General features: G+C 43.7%; 1 protein-coding gene across 5 annotated transcripts; it reads left to right on the top strand.

Annotated features, from left to right (window-relative positions):
• Positions 1–183: 183 nt before the first annotated feature.
• On the top strand, positions 184–18,554 carry sqor (sulfide quinone oxidoreductase). 5 transcript variants are annotated; one of them, XR_016091329.1, is made up of 13 exons: positions 549–679; positions 1,233–1,355; positions 2,628–2,725; positions 3,675–3,912; positions 4,670–4,840; positions 5,852–5,905; positions 9,498–9,692; positions 11,151–11,360; positions 13,868–14,051; positions 15,561–15,628; positions 15,760–15,875; positions 16,014–16,192; positions 16,786–18,554. XR_016091329.1 is itself a non-coding variant. In XM_088921167.1 (12 exons), the coding sequence occupies exons 3-12, from the start codon at positions 2,697–2,699 to the stop codon at positions 16,841–16,843; spliced, it is 1,386 nt and encodes a 461-aa protein (XP_088777293.1). In that variant the 5' UTR covers positions 549–679; positions 1,233–1,355; positions 2,628–2,696; the 3' UTR covers positions 16,844–18,554. The 5 variants fall into 5 exon arrangements, 3 of the variants coding, with proteins under 3 accessions (XP_088777294.1, XP_088777293.1, XP_088777295.1); XR_016091328.1 differs by lacking the exon at positions 15,760–15,875 and having other exon boundaries at positions 16,786–16,930; positions 17,869–17,920; XM_088921167.1 differs by lacking the exon at positions 15,760–15,875.
• Positions 18,555–20,633: the final 2,079 nt, after the last annotated feature.

Here is a 20,633-nt window from a genome sequence, read left to right as displayed (position 1 = left end):
GCGGGCATGAAGGTACAAGGCAAGGTGTCTCCAAAGCCCTTCTGGGAAGTTTGAGACTCTTGACATAGAGGATCTCGGGGCCGATGTCCGGTCATCTTAATGGCTCAGCTCACACTGCTCTTGACAGGCGGTGCAGCAGTCCTGACTTTTCCGCGCACTTGAAACCACTCCCTGGGATTCTCTTGCAGTTCCTGTGGGGAGCAGGACCACTGATCTCCTGCACAAGTGTGTCCTAAGTGGGTTGCCGCCTTTCGTACACCTTGACCGTAGCACCAGTCGAGATCAGTCCCACAGCTGTTGTGCCGATGGCTGGGCAGGTAGCGGCTTGAGCATGTGTACTTCCGAGTTTCGTGGTGGCTCGTGTCGAATCTCTACATGACACATATGCACGGAATTTGCAACAATTCACTCTTTCCTTCGGTTATCTCTACGCTGCACTGCTTATTTGTGCTGTTGACCCGTGCCCAGGCTCTGAAGCCTCCTGTTTAAATGTCAGTGATTCTTTTTTCCTTTCATGTAAGAAACAAGAAGTGACTATAAATAGCACCCTCACTCATAACGAAGGGATGCCATTACATTCTCTGGTGTATGCTCTGTACGTCTCGTGGTTTCAGTACCAACTACTGTGGGAAAAGTTACAAAACTCCGCATTACACAACTGGACGCCCAGACATTGTGGGTTAGTGTTGAAAACGTTATCGTGTAATCTACAAAGGGACAAGCACGGGTTAACATTCCGCGCTGAAAATGAAGTAGAAACAATGTTTCGGTTGTCACGCCTGCTATCACACACCTAAAGAAGGATTCGTGAGCAGAAACGTTGTTTTCTTCTTTTTAATTGTCATCGTGAAACTTTTGATCATTACAGATACGTTGCTCAGTGTCTACCAGTAATATAGTATTCGACATACACTATAAAACAATGAGACACGCGAGATATTTTATTACTATGGCAATAAATTACACCATACAAATTCACAAAAGCTCTGCAGGGCTCTCCGCTCAACTCAGCAGTTCAGCATGTACCGTAGCCTTTGGGGGAGGGCGAACCAACGAGGACCTAACCAACTGTTGAAAGGGGGTGTTTTATGTATTTCTTTCCGTGAAAATAATTCACCCCTTGAGTGTTTTTGAAGTGAAAATGTCTTAGAAGAATAACACCAAAAAGCAAAAATATTTATAACTGTAAATATTTTGTCTCTACAATAAAGTCGGTTTAAATGTTCCCTCAGTTTTCCCTGCAGTGGGAGTGGAGCACCGCTTTGAACAAATTGTTCAGAAGTTGAGAGGTGAGGTCTGTCTGTTGAGCGAGCACAGCGGTTCATCCATTCAGACAGCACGGGCGACGTTTGATGGTGAGTTATTAGTAGGCTAATGGATTTATTATTCTAATCATTTGTTTAAGTGCGCTGCAGTGCAGATCTGATCGCTTCTAGCGCAGCGGCTACTCTGTGCGCCACGCAACCTGTGTCAAAATCACCTTGAGGAATTTATGTATCTGTGGCTACCGCTGGAAATGCTCGGTGCACCCGACTCTTATAACTGATTTTATGACAATTACGCGAAAAATGTGGTATGGTAAAACGTCTGTTTCCAGGTCTGTCCTAGTCTAGACTTCAGGATGTCGACGGGATTTTTAACAGAAGGGCTGTGTGAGTGTGAATGACAGGAGTGGCTTGTCTTTCGTTGTTGGGCTTGGTTTACGTAAAGACGAGCATGTTTCTTTTTAGGATCTTAGGTGTTTCTGCGATTACTGTTTTGCGCGGTAAGCGATTTGTACTTCTATTACAATTAGCTTTAGAGATTAAAGCAAATTTTCGGCAATAATGCTGGCTGTAAATTGTTATTTCTAGAGAAAAGTGAAATTCCTGGAGATTAGGCCTGCAGAATCACTTGAGCCCGAAGTCAGATTGTCATGAATGTAAACGAACTTGGTCCCCTGAGGTCGCGGGTTCGACGTTGAGTGGTAGCAGCGGGCATACCATCTGCGCGTTTGTTTATTTGTTATTTTAATAGTTTCTTTAATGTAGCAGGAGTATAATGAAGTACTAACTGTTGTTGGGCTACTTACAAAACGCTCGGTATCCGAAGTTGGTTCCTAATTTGTCGGTGATTGCTTGCGATTAAGATAGTGGATTCTACTAATTATGTGCTTCTATCCCAGAGATCGTCTGATACTTTTTATGGGGTATCTTCTATCTTCTAGTAGTGTCCCCTCAGACCTGCATAACGCTGATATAAGCAATAGTTACTTTTGTGTCGCTGATATAAAGCTCTGAAAAGTGATCTTGCTTTTTGTCCGAATCGTTAAAAAACAAAAGCACATACTGTAGCAGTCACCAAGGTCACATGAGAAGTAAGTGAAGTTCTATAAAACAAATATTTCTGCACCTTTAAATAGAACATTATTTGATTGCAACAGTAGATTGGCAAGCATTATCCAAATATACTTATATTATGCCAGTATCTGAAGCACTTTTTATAAGTTAAAGGATTTTAAAGCTTCTGAGTTTTTCCAGAGCTAACCCATATCTCACAGACTGTTAATTCTTTATTAAACTGTCAGTTTGTTTTATTTTCCTTAAAAACAGCATTGTTACAACTTCCATTGCACCGTTTCTTTCCAGCGGGTTCAAATGATCTGCAGAGTAAGGATGAGTCTGCAGTGAACTTTGTCCTAGAAACTCGAACAGTTAATGCAGACAAGGAAATGCTGGAACTGCAGGTGTGTTAAGATGGGAGCTGGGATTGGTACAGCCTGAAATAAACCTGGCTGCCAGAGAGTGATGTCATCCATAGTACTTGAAAGATCTGGGGTTCATATTTCTTATATCTCTTTTCTGTTCTAGATTAGCCTGGCTTGTGTGCAGGGATGCAGCCCTGACCCTGACTTAATATCTAATTTTTGTTCTAATAATAATAATAATAATAATGATTCCTTACATTTATAAAGCTCTTTTCTGGAAAATCCACTCAAGCCTAGACAGACAGATACCAATAATTCTAATAATAATAATAATTATTATTATTATAATAAATAATAATAATTGCTTACACTTATTTAGTGCTTTTCTGGACACTCCAATCAAAGCGCTTTACAGGTAATGGGGACTCCCCTCCACCACCACTAATGAGCAGCATGGATGTGACAGCAGCCATAGTGCGCCAGTACACTCCCCACACATCAGCTATCAGTGAGGAGGAGAACAGAGCGATGAAGCCAGTTCACAGATGGAGAAAATAAGGAGGCCATGGTTGGTAAAGCCCAATGGAAAAACATGGCCAGGATACCTCGGTTAACACCCATACTCTTTTCAAGAAACGCCCTGGGATTTTTAATGACCACATAAGAGTCAGGGCCTCAGTTTTATGTCTCATCTGAAGGATGGCGCCTGTTTACAGTATAGTGTCCCCGTCACTATACTAAGGCATTAGGACCCATATAGACCACAGGGTGAGCGCCCCCTACTGGCCCCACTAACACCTCTTCCAGGAACAATCTTAGTTTTTCCCAGGAGGTCTCCCATCCAGGTACTGGCCAGGCTCACGCCTGCTGAGCTCCAGTGGGCTGCCAGTTGTGAGTTGCAGGGTGATGTAGCTTCTAGATTTGCCTCCTGCCTTGAGTGCCAGGGACTGCGCCCTGATCCTGACTTGACATCTCGTTTCTGTTCTAGATCAGCCTCCTGGCTTGAGTGCAGGGGTTCAGCCATGGCCAGTTCAGTTCTGCGTGTGCCGCCCGGCCTGCGGAGGCACGGTGTGAATGTGCGCCAGCTGCGCGGGCTCAGCAGCTCCCCCGCCAGCGAGCACTACAAAGTGCTGGTGGTGGGAGGAGGGAGTGGAGGAATCACCATGAGCGCTCGCATGAAGAGGAAGGTCGGGGCTGAGAATGTGGCCGTCGTTGAGCCTAGTGAGGTAGGAGCATTGCTGCTCTGTCATTGGGACAGTGTGATACTGCTAGGGGGGATATCTCAGGGGAACTAATTCAGTGATCATCACAGCGGCAGTGTAGGAGACTAATAATGACAGCAGGGGCAGCTAATGAGCTTCATTTCAGTCACATGAGACAGGGAGTCTAGCTGTTAAGGATACTGGATCTCTCGCTAATCTGAAGATCTTCTCTATTTTTGGCCCCTCTCAAAACACAAGAAAAACATCTGCACGCTGTCCACAATGAAGCCATAATGAGCCAATTGCAAGCAAAATCGAGGTTTGTGGGAAGGCTTGAGCACCTCTGTGGGTCGCTCACTAGAGGGACAAGGACAGGGGTGCCCAGTTAGCTCTGTTCACGTGGTAGGACTCCTGGTGTAGGTTTGTGTGTTAACTTTCACACTTTCAGGAGATAAAATGTTTTGCAGTTATATATATATACAGCGTTTCCATGCATGACTTAGTAAAAAGTCAGATAGTACTTTTACAAATAGAACACAACATGAGTCCATCTGGGTCATAAGCTTCAATGTTGGTCCCGTTATCTCGAGAATTTTCAGCCCTGCCCCTTGCATCCTCTAGGATTGAAGACGAAGCTGATGTTTAGCCTCTGATGGGAGATAAATGACTCCCTGAAGCTGGTACCAGGGCTGGTGGTGGATTATTGTATGAAAGCCTTTTTGCCAGATGTGCGATTGTTTCCAGCTCTCTGCTTGTTCATGAACACCTCCTGTGCTTGTAGAATCATTACTACCAGCCGCTCTGGACTCTGGCTGGCGCTGGAGCGAAAAGCGTCGGGTCCTCGCGGCGGCCCACTGCCAGCGTGGTGCCCTCAGGGGTGAAGTGGATCAAGTCCCGAGTGCAGGAGTTCAGCCCCGACCAGAACCGCATCCGCACTGACGACGGCAAAGAGGTACCCCCTCCTTCCGAGACGGAAGCGTTTTCTTTTCCGCTCCTCGCAGTCCGCAGTCCCCTGAGGTTGCGGGTTCGAGTCTGGGTCACGTCACTAGCCGACTGGGACTGAGATTCCCCCAAGCAGTCGCCTGAGCGCTGTGTCCGGGGGAGGGTGGGATCAGTCGGCTGGGACTCTCTCGGCTGCCAGCGCCACAGCGCCCCCTTGTGACCTCCGGGGCTCTTGCAGGCTGGCGGTCTGGCCGCTGTGGAGTCCAGCCACACGTCCTTATTCTCCCATGACTTGTAATCATGAGCCAAAACATGAAAAACAAACACTGGCTATTGCAGAAATAGGGAGGGTATAATGAAAGAAAAGATTATTTTGTTTTTAAACAGGTCAGAATGATGAAGGTACAAGAGCAGTAGAAGGTTGACTTACCCTTGCCTGAATTTAGTGGTTTTAACCAGTACCACACTGCAGTAGTGTTTGAAATCTTGCCTAAATCAGGATTGTAACTCTTAATGACAGATGATAGTTAACATTTAAACTGTTAAGTAGAACCTACAAGGAACCAAATGACAGTCTTGGCTGCATGTTTGAATTGAACTAATCAGGCATACCTTAATTAAAAGGGGCAGTGTGAATGAACCTGTGAGAAACATGCCCAGGCATGTCCAGTAAGTGGGAACATGGAGCAGTGCTCTTGATGTTGTTCTGTTATTATTGCCCAGCTCAAGTGTTGTTCACAATATTTACAGTGCAGTAGCTCAGTCTGAAGGCAGCTCCAGGGCTGGCTGGACTGTGACCTTTCATTTCTGTTTTTCACCTTTAAGCTGATTATTTGTCTGTTTGCATCTGGAAGGGAGTCTTTCCACAGGCAACTGGAACAATGGAACAGCATGATTTAGACAGAGTGGTCTGTAGTGGGACGGCACGCTCCATTGTGGATGAATGGGGGAGGAGGGGTGTTTGTAATTTTTATTCCTTCTGTCACGAGTGGTTTAAATGTTTGCGTTTTCTCTCTTCCAGATATCGTATCAGTATATGATTGTGGCTCTTGGACTCCAGCTGCATTACGAAAAGGTACTGTCCATGTTGCTCTTGGTAGCAGCGGTACATCAAACCAGGAAGAATTAGTTAGAAAACACAATGTTGTATAATGTGCATTAATGGCAGCTCAGCATGAGTGTAGTGTGTACTTCAGGGTGGAGAAGGGTCCAGGTATGAATGGAATTTTAGTGATTACCTCTGTGTTGTTTGTTGACAGTGCTTGTTTGTCCAGTTAGTTGCATTTCAACTGACACCCCCCCCCCCCAAAGTAGGGAGTTCTCAAACGGCAGGTATTCGCACTGGGTTTCTGCTAATTAATTACTTATCCCAGAAAACTTTTTTTTAACTTTTAAGAGCTGAAAGGAAATAAAAAACACCTAAAATAGAAACTGATTTGCCTGTCATTAAGCACAAACCAGATGATACAGTAATCGGAGTCGGAACTGAAAACCTCAGCCTTTGGGGTCTCTCATCTGAGTTCTGAGCAGGCCCAAACATAATACAGTATGCTTCTGAGTTCTGATGAGATCAGGGCACTATTTGCTACATACGGGTCAGGGGCCAAAACAATTGGGTGAATGACGGACAGCAAGCATATCAAAGGCAAGGGCATCCACACAGTGTGGATAGTGTGCTTATTGAGCAAATAATTTCCAGGATGCTCAGATTCATGTGCAAAAACACCAGAGGGGCCTGGTTGCCTATAATAAGTATGGCTGCAGTGACTGTGAAAGAGGGATGATTGTTAGGGTGCTTTTCACAGGAGCTTCAGTGACCAAGACAGCCCAGCTTGCTGATGTTTCACAGGCAATGGTGTCTAAGATGATGTCAGCATGGAGGCAAACACATTAACAGCAAAGGGCAAGTGTGGGTGAATCATGATTTCTATGCATTAATTCAAATTGCAAGGACGGACTGCAGATTTCACCCTGGAGTGCAAGCAGCACCTTTCAAGAAAGGGAGCTCCGTGGAGCTGTTACAATAGTGTGGTTACATTGATCAAGCCTCTAACCTGTCACGGCAGTGCCTGATTGCATGTCCAGTGATGCAAAGAGCATGGACAGCAAACTAGAGAGCAGTAGAAAAACATGTGATGGACAGATGAATCAGCCTTCATCATGTTATAGTCAGAAGTTTGCACACAGAGCCAACCTAAAGAACTTGCTTGGTTCCAGCAGTGAAGGGTTCTGGTGGCTCTGTCATGTTGAGGGGAGCATTTTCCTGGCATGGTCTGGGTGCACTCAGTCACCCAGAAGGCAATCCCACAGGTCAATGCTACTTGTTGCATAGTGATACTGAGTGATCATCTTCACCCCATGTAGCAGAATTTCCTACCTGCTGGGAGGGGTGTCTTCCAAGATTGCCCACATCCACAGAACAGGTGTGGTCTCCCAATATTTTGAAGAGCTGACTGGCAGCCAGCAGCCATATCACTCCACCAAAACTGGCAGCCCACTGGAACTCAGCAGGCGTGAGCCTGGTCAGTACCTGGATGGGAGACCTCCTGGAAAGCTAAGGTTGCTGCTGGAAGAGGTGTTAGTGGGGCCAGTAGGGGACGCTCACCCTGCAGTCGATGTGGGTCCTAATGCCCCAGTATAGCGACGGGGACACTATATTGTAGAAAGGTACCGTCCTTCGGATGAAGCGTAAAACTGATTGAGGTCCTGACTCTCTGTGGTCATTAAAAATCCCTGCGCGTTTCTTGAAAAGAGTAGAGGTGTTACCCTGGCATCCTGGCCAGATTTCCCATTGGCCCTTACCAATCATGGCCTCCTAATAATCCCCATCTATGAATTGGCTTCATTACTCTGCTCTCCTCCCCACTGAGAGCTGATGTGTGGTGAGCGTTCTGGCGCACTATGGCTGCCGTCGCATCATCCAGGTGGATGCTGCACATTGGTGGTGGTGGAGGGGAGTCCCCATTACCTGTAAAGTGCTTTGAGTGGAGTGTCCAGAAAAAAGCTATATAAGTGTAAGCAATTATTATTATTACTGGTATCTGTCTGTCTAGGCCTTCTCAGTTACCAGATCTGAGCATTTGTGAGATATTCTAAGACTTTCAGGTGGAGGACCGGGTGCCACATCCGTTCTCAAATTCTCGATGCTGTTGGCCACAGTGCGTACAGGCTGATCTGACCACAAGTGGGAGCCCAACACCTTATTAAGTGACTTTACACAGGTTTCTGTGCTTCTTTGTCCACTATCTGCTGTGCTCTTATAGATGAATAGGCGAATGTTGGACGTGCGATAAGGAGGAACTCGGCAACCTTTACCCAGTAGTTTGAGATGTGCATTGGAAAGACATGATGTTTAATACAAGGCTGTGCTGGCCTAAATTATTCTTTTTTTGGTCTGTTGCTTTTTCAAACCAGCTCCCCCTTCATTCTAAAGGTCTGTTATTGTGAATCAGGTACAGATTAAAGGACCTCTGACATCTATTGTGTAAAGGAAAAGATAACATTAAGGTTCCATATGCCTCATCTCATGTCCTTTGTGATTTTCCACTATTTAATGTTACTGTCTGATGCAATACGGAATTGTTGCTTGGCATGTGTGTTTGGTGAAGATGTGACTTTTGAACCAGATTGTAATTATATTGCTGCAGGGGTTGTATTCCTGCAAATATATAAAAGAGCACATCTGCTAAGCAGGAAATTAAAGCTGTGTAAATACAATTTACTCGCAAGTGCTCTGAACTTTGCCAGTGTAAGATTGGTCCTCTGCAGTCTGCTCAAAGTGTAGTTTTGACATATGAAGGCTAGGTGGCAGCACAGTTCTAGTCTCAGACAAATTCTGGCAACTTCCTGAATGCGCTGAAAGACGCATCTTTCGTTGTTAGTATTTGTTTCTCTAACACGCGCTTGAGCATTTTCTAGCAAACTATTTTCATGCCACAGTATTAAATGTAAAGTCGACTGATGCAGAAACGATAACATCCTCCTTGTGTCAGTTGGCAAAGGAATTGCTCACTTCTCAACCCGATGACGCGTAGTGGGAACGGCGGCACGTGCGGATGTACACTGTACTGACGTTTTTTGACAAGTGCTTATGAATAAAAAGGTGATGGTATTACAAATATTATTACAATCATCCTGGTATCATTGGAATGACCTTTGTGTCACTTTACACTAGATTGCTGTTGTGAGTTCTTGGTATGTTTTTAACAGCTTATCTGGATCAGACTCAACCACTCAACCAGTAAACCCATCGTTTCAGGTTAATGTACGTCTGCTATGAGTAAACAAGCAATGATCTTTATTTGAGGATTTTTTTATTTGAAAGGGAAGCTTTTTTTTAAGGTAGTAGGTATCACATTACAGTATGCGAGAAACTCCGTTGATGCTAAATATATTACTAGCTCATTTATTCAGTCCATGGAGGAACAGCTTTTGGTTTGAATTTGCCTTGATAGTTGTTGCACAGTCCTTCATGAGCTCCAGCAGTGATAAGTAATCCTGTGCACAGCCCAGTTCTGTGGAAGTTCAGCCTCCCCCTCAGTGAGTATCTGGCGCTACTGATGAGTCTGATTTGCTTAGTTGACTTGACCGCCTGTAGGGCTCCAGCTGGCACTGGGTTCCTGGTCGATGACCACCGTGTGATTTTTGCTTTGCTCTGGTCAGAGCAGATCAAGGGCTTGCCCGAGGGGTTTGAGCACCCCAGGATTGGCTCCAACTACTCTGTGGACAAAGTGGAGAAGACCTGGAGGGCCCTGCAGGACTTCAGGGAGGGCAACGCCATCTTCACCTTCCCCAACAGCCCGGTCAAGTGTGCCGGGGCCCCGCAGAAGATCATGTACCTCTCCGACGCCTATTTCCGAAAGGTGAGTGAGGGTTCGAGAAGACGGGACTGAGCTTGACTGTTCTCAAAGTCCTGACTTGTGTTCTGGTCCAGCTGATGGGACATCAGGTCGCAGCCCTTGACTGCTCTCTGCTGCAGTCTCTCTGATGCTAGTAGCCCCAGTGTATTTCTTACAACAAACCTGGAATGTAATAGGTGCATATGTAGTTAATTCCACTCTTTTAGGCTGATGGTTGTGAACCTACAGGTCATAATGTGGGCATGTATTTTTTTTCTGCCTTTGTTTTAATTTATATGTGATGTACTTCAGTTTTCTTTGCATGCGCAAATTGGAAGAAATCTGTTTTCTTCAGTGGTATTCTGTAGGAGAGTTCTTCTGCTGGTTACCTGTAATATGTAACTGTTAAGGAACAAGTAATAGGTTTATTCCATGCTGAAAAAAAGAAGAAAGAGAACACAACGTTTCGGCCGTGGAGCCTTCTTCAGGTGACACCTGAAGAAGGCTCCACGGCCGAAACGTTGTGTTCTCTTTCTTCTTTTTTTCAGCATGGAATAAACCTATTACTTGTTCCTTTGCAGCCTACGCATGCTGACGCAGCTCCCAACCTGATATGTAACTGTTGCCAAGTATAGGCTCTGTAAGGGTCCTGGGAACACCCCTGTGTTTTGGACTGTGTCTTTAATGTACTTGAATGGCGGAGCGTTAGCACTGTGGCTAAGGATCTGCGCCTGTGGCTGGAAGGTTGCCGGTTCAAATCCCGCAGTCGGCAGAGGAATCCTCTGGGCCCCTGAGCAAGGCCCTTCACCCCAACTGCTCCAGGGGCGCCGTATAAATGGCTGACCCTGCGCTCTGACGCCAAGCTTCTCTCCCTGTCTGTGCAAGGTGGGGTATGCGAAAAGACAAATTCCTAATGCAAATTGTAAATGGCCAATAAAGTGATCTTATCTTATCTTAAATGGACCAAAAGGAAAACCAGGTCGCTGCTGTAGGTGGTGTTGTTGGACAGTAGGTGGCACTTTTCTCTCTGCAATAGGATTTCAAAACCGCTGTCCCAGTACGGTGATCAGGGACAACAGAAATATGGGAGTTAAACTTAAAGATCCCATGCTGCATAAGAGAACGGGTGTTAACTCTGGTGTCCAGGTTAAATTCCTCTATGGGCACGTGCAGTCAGAACTCTCTTTTTATATAATGGAATTAATTATACATTTTAATAAATGTTTACCAGCATGTTGTCCATGTTAACAAATAAAACAATCCCAGTGCGCGATGTCCAATATATTGTGTATATAATACCTAAAGATAATACTGTACTTAACGAGACCTTGCGTTACAGTAGCCTTTAAAATAGTCTGTCAGAGACTGCAGACAGCACCTGAAGCCACAGGTGGGTTTAGACTTACTGACTGTGCAGCTGCTTTGCAGCTGTTTCTTGCCCATGTGACCTGCCCAACATTTCTGTTTTTAACTTTACTACAGACAGGAAAAAGACACAAAGCCAACATCATTTACAATACTTCCCTGCCTGTGCTGTTTGGGGTAAAGAAATACGCTGATGCCTTGTGGGATATTGTGAAGACTCGGGATCTGAATGTGAACCTCAGACATAACCTCATTGAGGTCAGGGCGGACAAGAAGGAAGCGGTGTTTGAAAAACTAGACAACCCCGGAGAAACTGTGGTTTTAGAGGTCAGTGAAACCATGTTATCCCTTTGGCTTCGTGTAAACCTGTCTCTTCATTTAGATTCTGGCTGTAAATGGAAAGCATAACCATTCATTAAAGACGCTAACCCTTTCCACAGTTATTTAGCAACAAGCTGAGGAGGATGGAGCTGTCTTCCTGTCTAAGTAAATAATGAATCATCATGGCGAAGGAGAAACTGCACTGAGGCTCGAACTGGAACAGAAGAAGGTCTCTGGTCAAAATAATGTTTTAGCACATCAAAACAGGATATGATTTCTGTCCCCAGGTTACTATTTTAGTCCCTTCTTAGCTGTTTTCCCCTCTTACCCAAGTTACATGAACATGACTTGATAAGTTACTGTATATGCCGTTACACCACCACGAAACTAGAAAAGTAATGAAACAAAAGACAGGGTGTCGTTTTGTGCAATTTTCAAGTGCAACGTGGCTGTTTGACAAAAGGGACGAGAGATCTGCTGTTCGTAAACTGGAAGTTACAGTCATTTGCAATCTGAATGCCTAATCATGATGAGATATATTATGAGATAAAGGTATGATACAGTGGCATTAGCTTGCAGAAGAAATTTGGTACCTTGTACTGCAGTTCTTCCTTCTCCGATGTAGCAGAATATGTAGAGTATTATGCTGGTCTTTCATGACTTCCAACAGTGCAAATCTAAGTTGTATCATAACATACATACTGTACATGTAAGTGTAACACAACATGAAGTGTAATTTAATGTTTAAATGGACAAGTGATAAATTCTTTTTTAACTTGGTACGTTCTTTAACAAGCAAGAACAGTAAAGGATGCACACAGAGCATATGATATACTAGATTTGGATTTTCAGAAGGAACAGAAGATCCTCCTAAAAAGTAATTCTCAAATTATAGGTGGTGGGTTTCTGGGGAAATGTATGTGTTTAGATTTAGAACTGGTTAATGGATAGAAACCAGGGTACATTTAAGGGGTGAAAGCACCTGTTGGGGTGGTATACTTAGTGGATTGGCACTGGGGCCTGTAGCAGGATGACCGATCTTCCTAATTCATGTCAGAAAAGATCCTGGCATATTCAGACAAATAGTCACATTTACAGATGATACCAAAATAAGAGGATCAACAAGAAGTTGTAGATAGCATCAAGACAAGCCCAGCACCTGGCAGACAAATGAAAAAAACATACATGCAGGTATTGGAAACATGCACCATTGTCACAGAATAGAAAACTCTCAGTCCTGTAAAACGGAACATACAGATGTGTAGTTCAAATAATAACTTAAGGGGGGTCAAAATTGTACAAAGTAAGACCTTATTTAATATTATTATATGATTATTCCCTTTATTAATTTAATTTGGTCACCATATTACAAAAAAGGCTCATTTAGCCGAAAGACCCTTTCTCGTCTTGGAACAGAGAAGACTGCAAGGATTTGATACAAGTATTTTAAATACTTATATCAAACAAGCACTGACAAGAGTCATCCTGGTGGACTTGATCAAAATAAACACACAAACACGAATTAGAGGACACAAGTGGAAAGTCATTTGAAACTGAGAAGAGGAAACACTTCTTCACACAGAGGGTTGTGAGGTCAGCAATAAGCTGATGCCCCGGCTTTTGGGGAAAAAATGGTTGGGTGAGATCCTTTGATCAATGAGCTGCTTACTACCAAAAAGTTTAGATGGGCCAAATAGCCTCCTCTCCTTTGTAGTCATTCTGCATTCACCTGAGGTTACCATGCCTTAAGGATGTGGCCTATGCCCATGGAATTTACATTTTCCAGTAAAAGACAGATGAAAATAATAAAACCAGGATCTGCGGGCAACTCCCAGGGTATTCTAATATAGTAAAGAAGCTAAGCCCAGCCGAGAGCGATACCAGAGCTCCGCTGTTGTGCCAGGAAACTGTGGTTTCAAGAAGAAGAAAAATCTCAATCCCCGGTTAGCCCTGCCCTTGTTTTCTTAATATGTTACTGCATAACAAGAGAAAAAAACGTGCAGCTTGTTGTCTTTGCAAGAGAGTCTGCGCGGTGATTTTGTTTTCAGAAACAGATGTTTGCCTGCATGTCAACATCCATCCCAGTAGCCCGCGAGCTGGCGGTTTTCAGCTCGGGCAGCTGTTCTCTTCAGTGCCCTCCATGTGTGCCGAGCGCTACAAAACATCCGGCCTGAAATCTGAGGTCTTCTGTGAGAGAAGGGTGTGTTTACATGGGACACTGCGTAACTTTATTGAGGGCTACAGCAGCGAGAGTTAAGACTACAGGAAGGAAAGGGAAAATTACCTTTTTGTAACTTTACGTAAGGCTGATAGTTTGCTGGGTGGTGGCAGCAAAGTTCAGATCAAGTCTATGGAATCAAAAAAGTCAAGATTCCAGGAGATCAGTCACATACGCTGTTGAATTTAGAGAAATCTCTTTTCTCTCCTTGTCTGTGACCTCCTGTGTTTTAATTTTTCATGCAGAAAGTTTAACCCTTTTCCAAAAATGATGATAAACGTTTTGTTTTTTTCAGTATGAAATGCTCCATGTTACACCTCCAATGGGGCCCCCTGAAGTTCTGAAGGTCAGCCCCCTGGCAGACGAAGGGGGGTGGCTTGATGTCGACAAGGACATGCTGCAGCACAAGAAATATCCCAACGTGTTTGGGATTGGAGACTGTACTAATCTGCCGACATCTAAGACGGCAGCTGCAGTAGGTAAGCTTGGAAACGTCCTGCCGAATTCAGCGAAAGACCAGGCCGGGCTCTCGGCCAGCTTCCTGAGCCCAGAGATGGATGTTGACATCTGGATGGACCTAAAATTCTGGATGCAGAACCAGATAACGTCTAATCGTGAAACACTCTCATGCATCCATGAGTGCGTGACAGGAGTAAAAAAACAAAAGATTGCTTTTAAATATTGATGACAAGGTAAGTTTTGAAAAGGCTGACTTAAAAGAAACTGAGGATCACAGATAATATTTCAGGAATTCAGCCTTTTTGGTGGAGTGGTCTGTTTCATAGCTGAGATGCACAAAGGGTTTTGAACTGCAAGGTTGGGGGGTATGGACTTTATTGCCCACAATACTCTGGTCCAGATGACCCTGTGTTCCATCCCGGGCAGGTCCCTGAGCATGTAGTGCAGCATGGTTTCACTGTTAGGGTCTGAGGAAAGGAGTGCTGACAGCTCCCGTGTTCGCCTGCAGTGTAAATCATTTGTAGTGAGAGGCAGACATTCCTCCCACGTTCCCCCTCGGTCATTCCAAAACTGTGAGTCCTGTGTTCCAGACTGAGTCACAGACTCTCTGTGTGGCTTCCCAGTGCCCCACTCTTCCAGAACAGAACATTTCCTGGATTCTAAATTCAAAAGGAATGGCCAGTGGAAAAGATTATTCCCTCGTTGGTGTAAAGGCAAAAACAAAAAGACATCAGTATCCAGTGTGACAAGTTTTCAGTTTAATTTCGATTCTGTGTTCCAGGGAGCTCTTCGTGTCGCAATAATAAAATAGAAGGGTATAAAAAATATTTTTTTAATCAAAGCAGAAGTTGGAATGGTTGAGAAGGAAGTTGCGATCAAGTGCACCGACCTGCATAAGCAGACTGCATGGCTAAAAAGGGCTACAGGAATTTGCTCACACATGGATAGAATTGCAATAAGCTCAACCCAGCAGACATTAGAGCTCTCTCCAAATTCATAGTGTGCCCTGTCTGAGTCAGGAGTAATACTGTATTGTGAACTGGCAAACAACCCAGTAGACTGATGCAGTAACAGAAATGTAAAATAATCAGGAGCCTGGTGAAGCAATTTAATATCCACGATATGATGTTTAAAAATACATTTCATGTACTGAAATCTGCTTGATCATGACTGTAGGATTTTTATAGCCTTATTTATTATGTAGTTTATTAATAGTTAAAGTCTAGGGTGCTGGTAGCCGCAGGAAATGTGCTGTGCAGTTTCAAAGGATGACTCTTGTCATGGTGGGTCAGATTGTGGCCGGCCATCTGTCTGACTATGAGGGGGATATCTGGCTTGAGTTGGGTATGCCTTTTGTAACTTTAAATTTAATTCAAAACATGTCCCATGTAAGGAGCGTTAAGTAAGAACATGAGACCACAGTGTTGCCTTGTCTATCCCTGTTCAGGAAATAGGGCAAGACAAGTAAAAACATGAAAACGAAGCATAAAAAGAGGCAGGGAATGGAAAGAATTGTGCTTCTCTTCCAGCTGCCCAGTCTGCTGTTCTAGACAGAACGATCTCAAAGGTGATGAAGAATGAAAAACCTAACAAAAGGGTAAGGTGCTTCTGCTGTCTCCAGGAAAGGGAATTAACAATGAATTTGATTTGTCCACACAGTTCAGTTATTTCCTGTCTTTAATGCTCTGTGGCTTTTACCCCTTTTTGTGTTAATGTTCATGTCTACAGATGTCAAAATTCTGACTTTAAAAAAAATTGCTGGTCCTTTAAGAGGTTGGAAATATAAAATCTACATTCCTGCACTTTTAAGAAATTACACTTCTAACACTTCTTTCAGTGCTACGGTACGTGCATTTTTCCAGAGCCATGTTGTTTCAGGACTAATGACATTTTGAAGAACAATGTGTAATTTAAATGAATGTATATTGGCAATTTCCAATTTAACTTGCAGTATTTGTCATTGCTTCTTGTTTGGCACACAGTATGATGGCTATACATCATGTCCCCTGGTCACAAGCTACAACACTGTGATCCTGGCGGAGTTTGACTACAATGGGCAGCCACTGGAAACATTCCCCATCGACCAAGGCAAGGAGAGGAGAACCATGTACTACATGAAGGCAGATGTGATGCCACATCTGTACTGGCACGGCCTTCTGAAGTGAGTTCATTGACTAAGGATGTAGAAATTAAGAAAAAAAGGCTTTTGGGTTTATTTGGCCATATGATCTATAACAAAAGTAAATATATTATTAGAACTGCGTGCAATTTACCAGATTAAAATAAAGTTAAACCCATACTCGAGCCCAGAGACTTCAGAGGTAGGAGCTAAACCCAGCTTTTGTAGTGTCATGTGTACTGGGAGTTCAAGACGCCCCACTGGATGGGACACTAGTCCATTGTAAGGTGGTGCCAGCAGTGCGGATGCCTGTTTGTACAGTTGGCATGACTGAGGTAACTGAGACAGCTTGTCAAGTGTCCACAGCAGAGACTCAAAGACCCCAGCCTCAGTGTTGGGATCTCTTCATTTCTTTAGTCCTGTACACGACTCTTCACCAGGAAAATATCCAGCTGTACAAATGGGTAAAAATGTACATGACTTTGGATAAATGACTAAATATCTTGTTGAGTTATTAACCAGTAATTGTATTTCTGGTGTAAATGTGATGTGTTATCTTCTTATACCACGCTGTGCATTGCCCCAATCAAGACTGCGGGTGCCGCTGTCCTCATTCGTGTGTGTGCTTTTCCCAGGGGACTGTGGGGAGGACCAGGCCCGTACAGGAAGATAATGCACCTGGGTCTGAAATAGACGGGACACGCTCCTGACCTGAGCACTTCGTCTTCCTGTCTCTCTCCTGTGTGTCACGGTCACCTGACAAAGCCAACGTCCGCGCAGGTGACCTGTCCTGATTTCTTCAGCTTCTTCTCTTCTGTCTGGGTCGGGGATCATTTGAGTTTCTGTAACGTAACGTTTAAACCAGGTAGTAGTGTGAAGCAGTGTTCGGGTGTTTTAGAAGTGGAAGTTTGTGGGTCCATTTCCCAGATGGGTTACTGCTGATCTACCCCTGCGCTTAGATTCACTTAGATTGTGCTGTATGAGTGAGAACAAATGTAAATCAGTATGGACGAAAGCAAAATATATCACAAACAAAAAATAGAATGGCCTAGTTTCTAACTACAAACAGCAAAAATAATTTGTAGTTGACAAATGTGCCATGCACAAATTGAAAAACAAGGTTAAAGATGACACAATAAATGTGTGAGACTTATGACATTGCTAAACTGCAAAGCAACAGTGGGCATTCAAGTGATTTGGGGGGACAGAGTACTGCTGGCAGTCAGTATCAGATGTTACTGATGAGAGAAAAAGTACTTTTTTCTATTTTTATTTTTTAAAAATGTTTTATTGTTTGAAATGTATATCAAATATATATATATATAACGTTAAAGAACTGACCAGCTCTTCAGCACTCCAAACTCATGGCAGTAATCAGCCATCAGTACGCCCACATGCGTCGGCCTGTATGGGTCACACAGGGTCCAAGAACCAGGTAGTGCTGTGTTTGTCTGCTGATGTAAGCATGTGTATGTTAAGTGTTTATACACTGCATATGAGTTTGTGAATATCTAATAGAAGACTCATCTGTGTCTGTGCCTCAGTGATTTCTGTCAGCATAAAGAATGTGCAAGTATGAGAATGAATACTGACGTTCATTTCGTGGTAACAAAGACGATTAAGAGCCACATACCTACCTACCTTACTGAAATAATGCTTTCATGTTGAAATTGTAACACTGGTTGTGTGCTCTGATTTGTTTGGCTTTCTTTTCAAAGGTCATTTTGCTGTTTCGAATCTGCACACAAAATAGAAGCATTAATAAACAAAGAAGCCTGTCGAGTTCGTTTGTGGATCCACTTGGAGAACATTGCATAATAATTAGTTCTGGATACACTGAAATTGCCTGACAACACATTCAGGACTCTAAATGGGTCAAATGAGAATGATTTCAGGCCATTCAGAACTAGTCTGTGTCTTCCATGGGCTCAGTCTTTAAGCACCCTTCATGCGTGTTGCTCAGCTCCTTGTGGCAGACGCTTGTTAGGTTTGTTTTAGCAAAGAGCAGCGTTTCTCCTCTCCAGCCAAAATGGTCAAAAGCTTCTTCTGAAACCGGTGAATCATCAGGATGCAATACATCTGGATTCTACTGGAACCTTACTTCACCCTGCTAGAACCATTCGACAGCTGGAGGAGGGACGCTGCTCTAGACTTCCTGCCTGATTGAACTAGTACTGTGCCATAGCTCCGGGTGACCGCTTACAGGCCTCCAAAAAAATGCATTTTTTTAACGATTGCTCTGATTTTGTGATTATGGACCTTTATTTCTATGCAACATTAATTGGAAGTGCTTTGTGTCGTTTTAACAATATGAATGCATTTGACTGGTTAATGGGATGTGTTATATAAGTTTTTTTCTGTTTTTTATGCATTTATTAAAGACTTGATTACTTTGTGCCTGGAATTGTTACAATAGGCGTTTATGTTTATGTGTAACGTAGACAAACAATTAGACTAAATTAACTTTATCAACCAAATGAAAAGCGTAGTGTATGTTGGTAACTGGTATACCGTGCTTCTGCTAATACACAGTGTACAGTGGTCATCCTAAACTCATCAATTTCAAAAGTAGCAAACCCCTTTCAACCACTTCAGCAGTTTGTCCAATTAAGCAGTTTTGAGATCAGTGGAATTGGAAATGTTAACATCCTATAACATTCAAGGCCACAAGTTCCTGATTTATGTGTTAAATAATTAAAATGACTAAAACCCCCATGTTTCAAATTCTTAAAAATAGACGGGTTAAGGGTCGTGTGTAAGAGCTGCTGTGTTGGTGACCAGTACCGGTCACGTGTGTCACCCATTTCAAGTGCCCCAGGAGTGTGGACTGCACTGCTAGCCGGATGGGCAGGTGTTTTCATCTGCATGAGATTGTCACGAGGACACAGTAAAAACTGGTGCTGTCAGTTGATCATTCTTAAAAAAGACGGACGTGAAAAAACGACTGCAAGATACAGGCTGGGATTTGCGTGAACGTCAAGATTTGTTGGAGCTTAAAGATGCCAATCTGATCTTTCCACACGTAGGCAACATGTAAGATGGTTGCACCAAAGACTTCAAGGCTCTCAAAAGGAGTTAGCTCAAAAAGAAAATCCTCCCTACTCCCAAATAATTATTAAAATACGTCTAAAACATCACATCCAATAACTGCAAATCTAATTCAGGGTTATGGTGGCCCAGAGCCTGTTCTGGGAAGCATTGGGCGCAAGGCAGGATATATCTCGGACTGCAGGAGAAAGCAGAGCACCTGGAGGAAACCCACCTGAACACAGAGAACACACAGACTCCACACAGACGGCACTCCAGGTCTGGAATTGAACCTAGGCCCCCACAGTTGTGAGGCAGTAATGCTAACCACTCCACCACCATGCTGCCTGTGTCTAAAACAGAAAAATTTAAACTTTTTTTGTCTTGGCTTGAGAGCTGCTGTTGCTACCTCAAACAATATGAGTTCAAATTAAACGTGTTTAGTGGGAAGCTGCACATCACTCTGCCCAGAAAGTGAGACGTTTACCTGTATTCTGGCTTCAGTTTCTTGATTGAGAGGTGACTTTTGCAAGATTTAATCTAAGAATGTCAGTGATCCAAAGCAGTAAACAATTGGCATTTTCCAGCGGGTAAGTCTCTGAGGTTCCCTATTACTCCTCAACACCCATGTGTGTGTATTACTGTGCCAGGGCCCCAGGGCTTCCTAAAATTCAATAAATCACCAACACAGGCTTAAGATTTCCAGCACTCTTTATACAGAGCCAAGCTTGCTTTGGTTGGGCTTCTTTCCTAAAGATGATCTATCCAAACTGAAGGACCACACCCATCTCTGTTTATTCATGCGACTCCCAGAAAAATACAGCTTGTATCTGGGTATATTCCATGATATTAACATTTATAAGATGATTCAGAGTACACTGGATTTCAAAAACAAGCATACGTATTCACGCAGTAGTTAGCACTGCTGCCTCACAGCTGTTGGGTGCCTTGTGTATGGCATTTGCATGATCATATGGGATGCTATTTGGGAGCCTTCTATTTCCTCACATGTCACAAGTACACGTAGGCTGTCACTTTGCCTAGCCGTGTGTGTGCATGCGTGCGCACGTCCTGGTCTGCTGGCCGATTCAGAGAGGAAGTTCACTTTGCACCCTTGAGGTTGCAGGACAGGCCCCAGTGTGCTGTGATCCTCAGCACGGATTGACAGGTCCCTTGGAATGATGGGAAATAATTCATTGACCGTTCTTCTCCATTCTGATTGTCAGGACTGGAATGGACATGGGGGGGGCGCTTGTTTTGCACAACTTCCTTTCAGTAGAGATCCAGAGTTCGGAGGCAGTGTGCGTTTTTAGTTGCAGTGCTTCACACTCCCCTCTTAAATGTAGCAATTCTTTTTTTATGAATAAAAAGGCAAGACCTGAGTCAGACTTCCTTTTTTGAAATCTACAGTTTCAAAGCACTGTTCTCAGCTATGTAAATGAATATCCAAACAAGC

The sequence above is a fragment of the Atractosteus spatula genome, chromosome 7 (assembly GCF_055471065.1).
Source record: "Atractosteus spatula isolate fAtrSpa1 chromosome 7, fAtrSpa1.hap1, whole genome shotgun sequence".
NCBI classification, from domain to species: Eukaryota; Metazoa; Chordata; class Actinopteri; order Semionotiformes; family Lepisosteidae; genus Atractosteus; species Atractosteus spatula.
The sequence above is the reverse complement of the archived record's forward strand: the minus strand, read 5'-3'. Positions and strand labels throughout refer to the sequence as shown.

Coding starts and splice junctions, on each gene's coding strand:
- sqor (XM_088921167.1), top strand. CDS start 2,697: ATGCAGACAAGGAAATGCTGGAACTGCAG. Junction 2,726..3,674: donor AGGAAATGCTGGAACTGCAG/GTGTGTTAAGAT, acceptor TTTCTGTTCTAG/ATCAGCCTCCTGGCTTGAGT. Junction 15,629..16,013: donor ATGAAAAACCTAACAAAAGG/GTAAGGTGCTTC, acceptor TTTGGCACACAG/TATGATGGCTATACATCATG.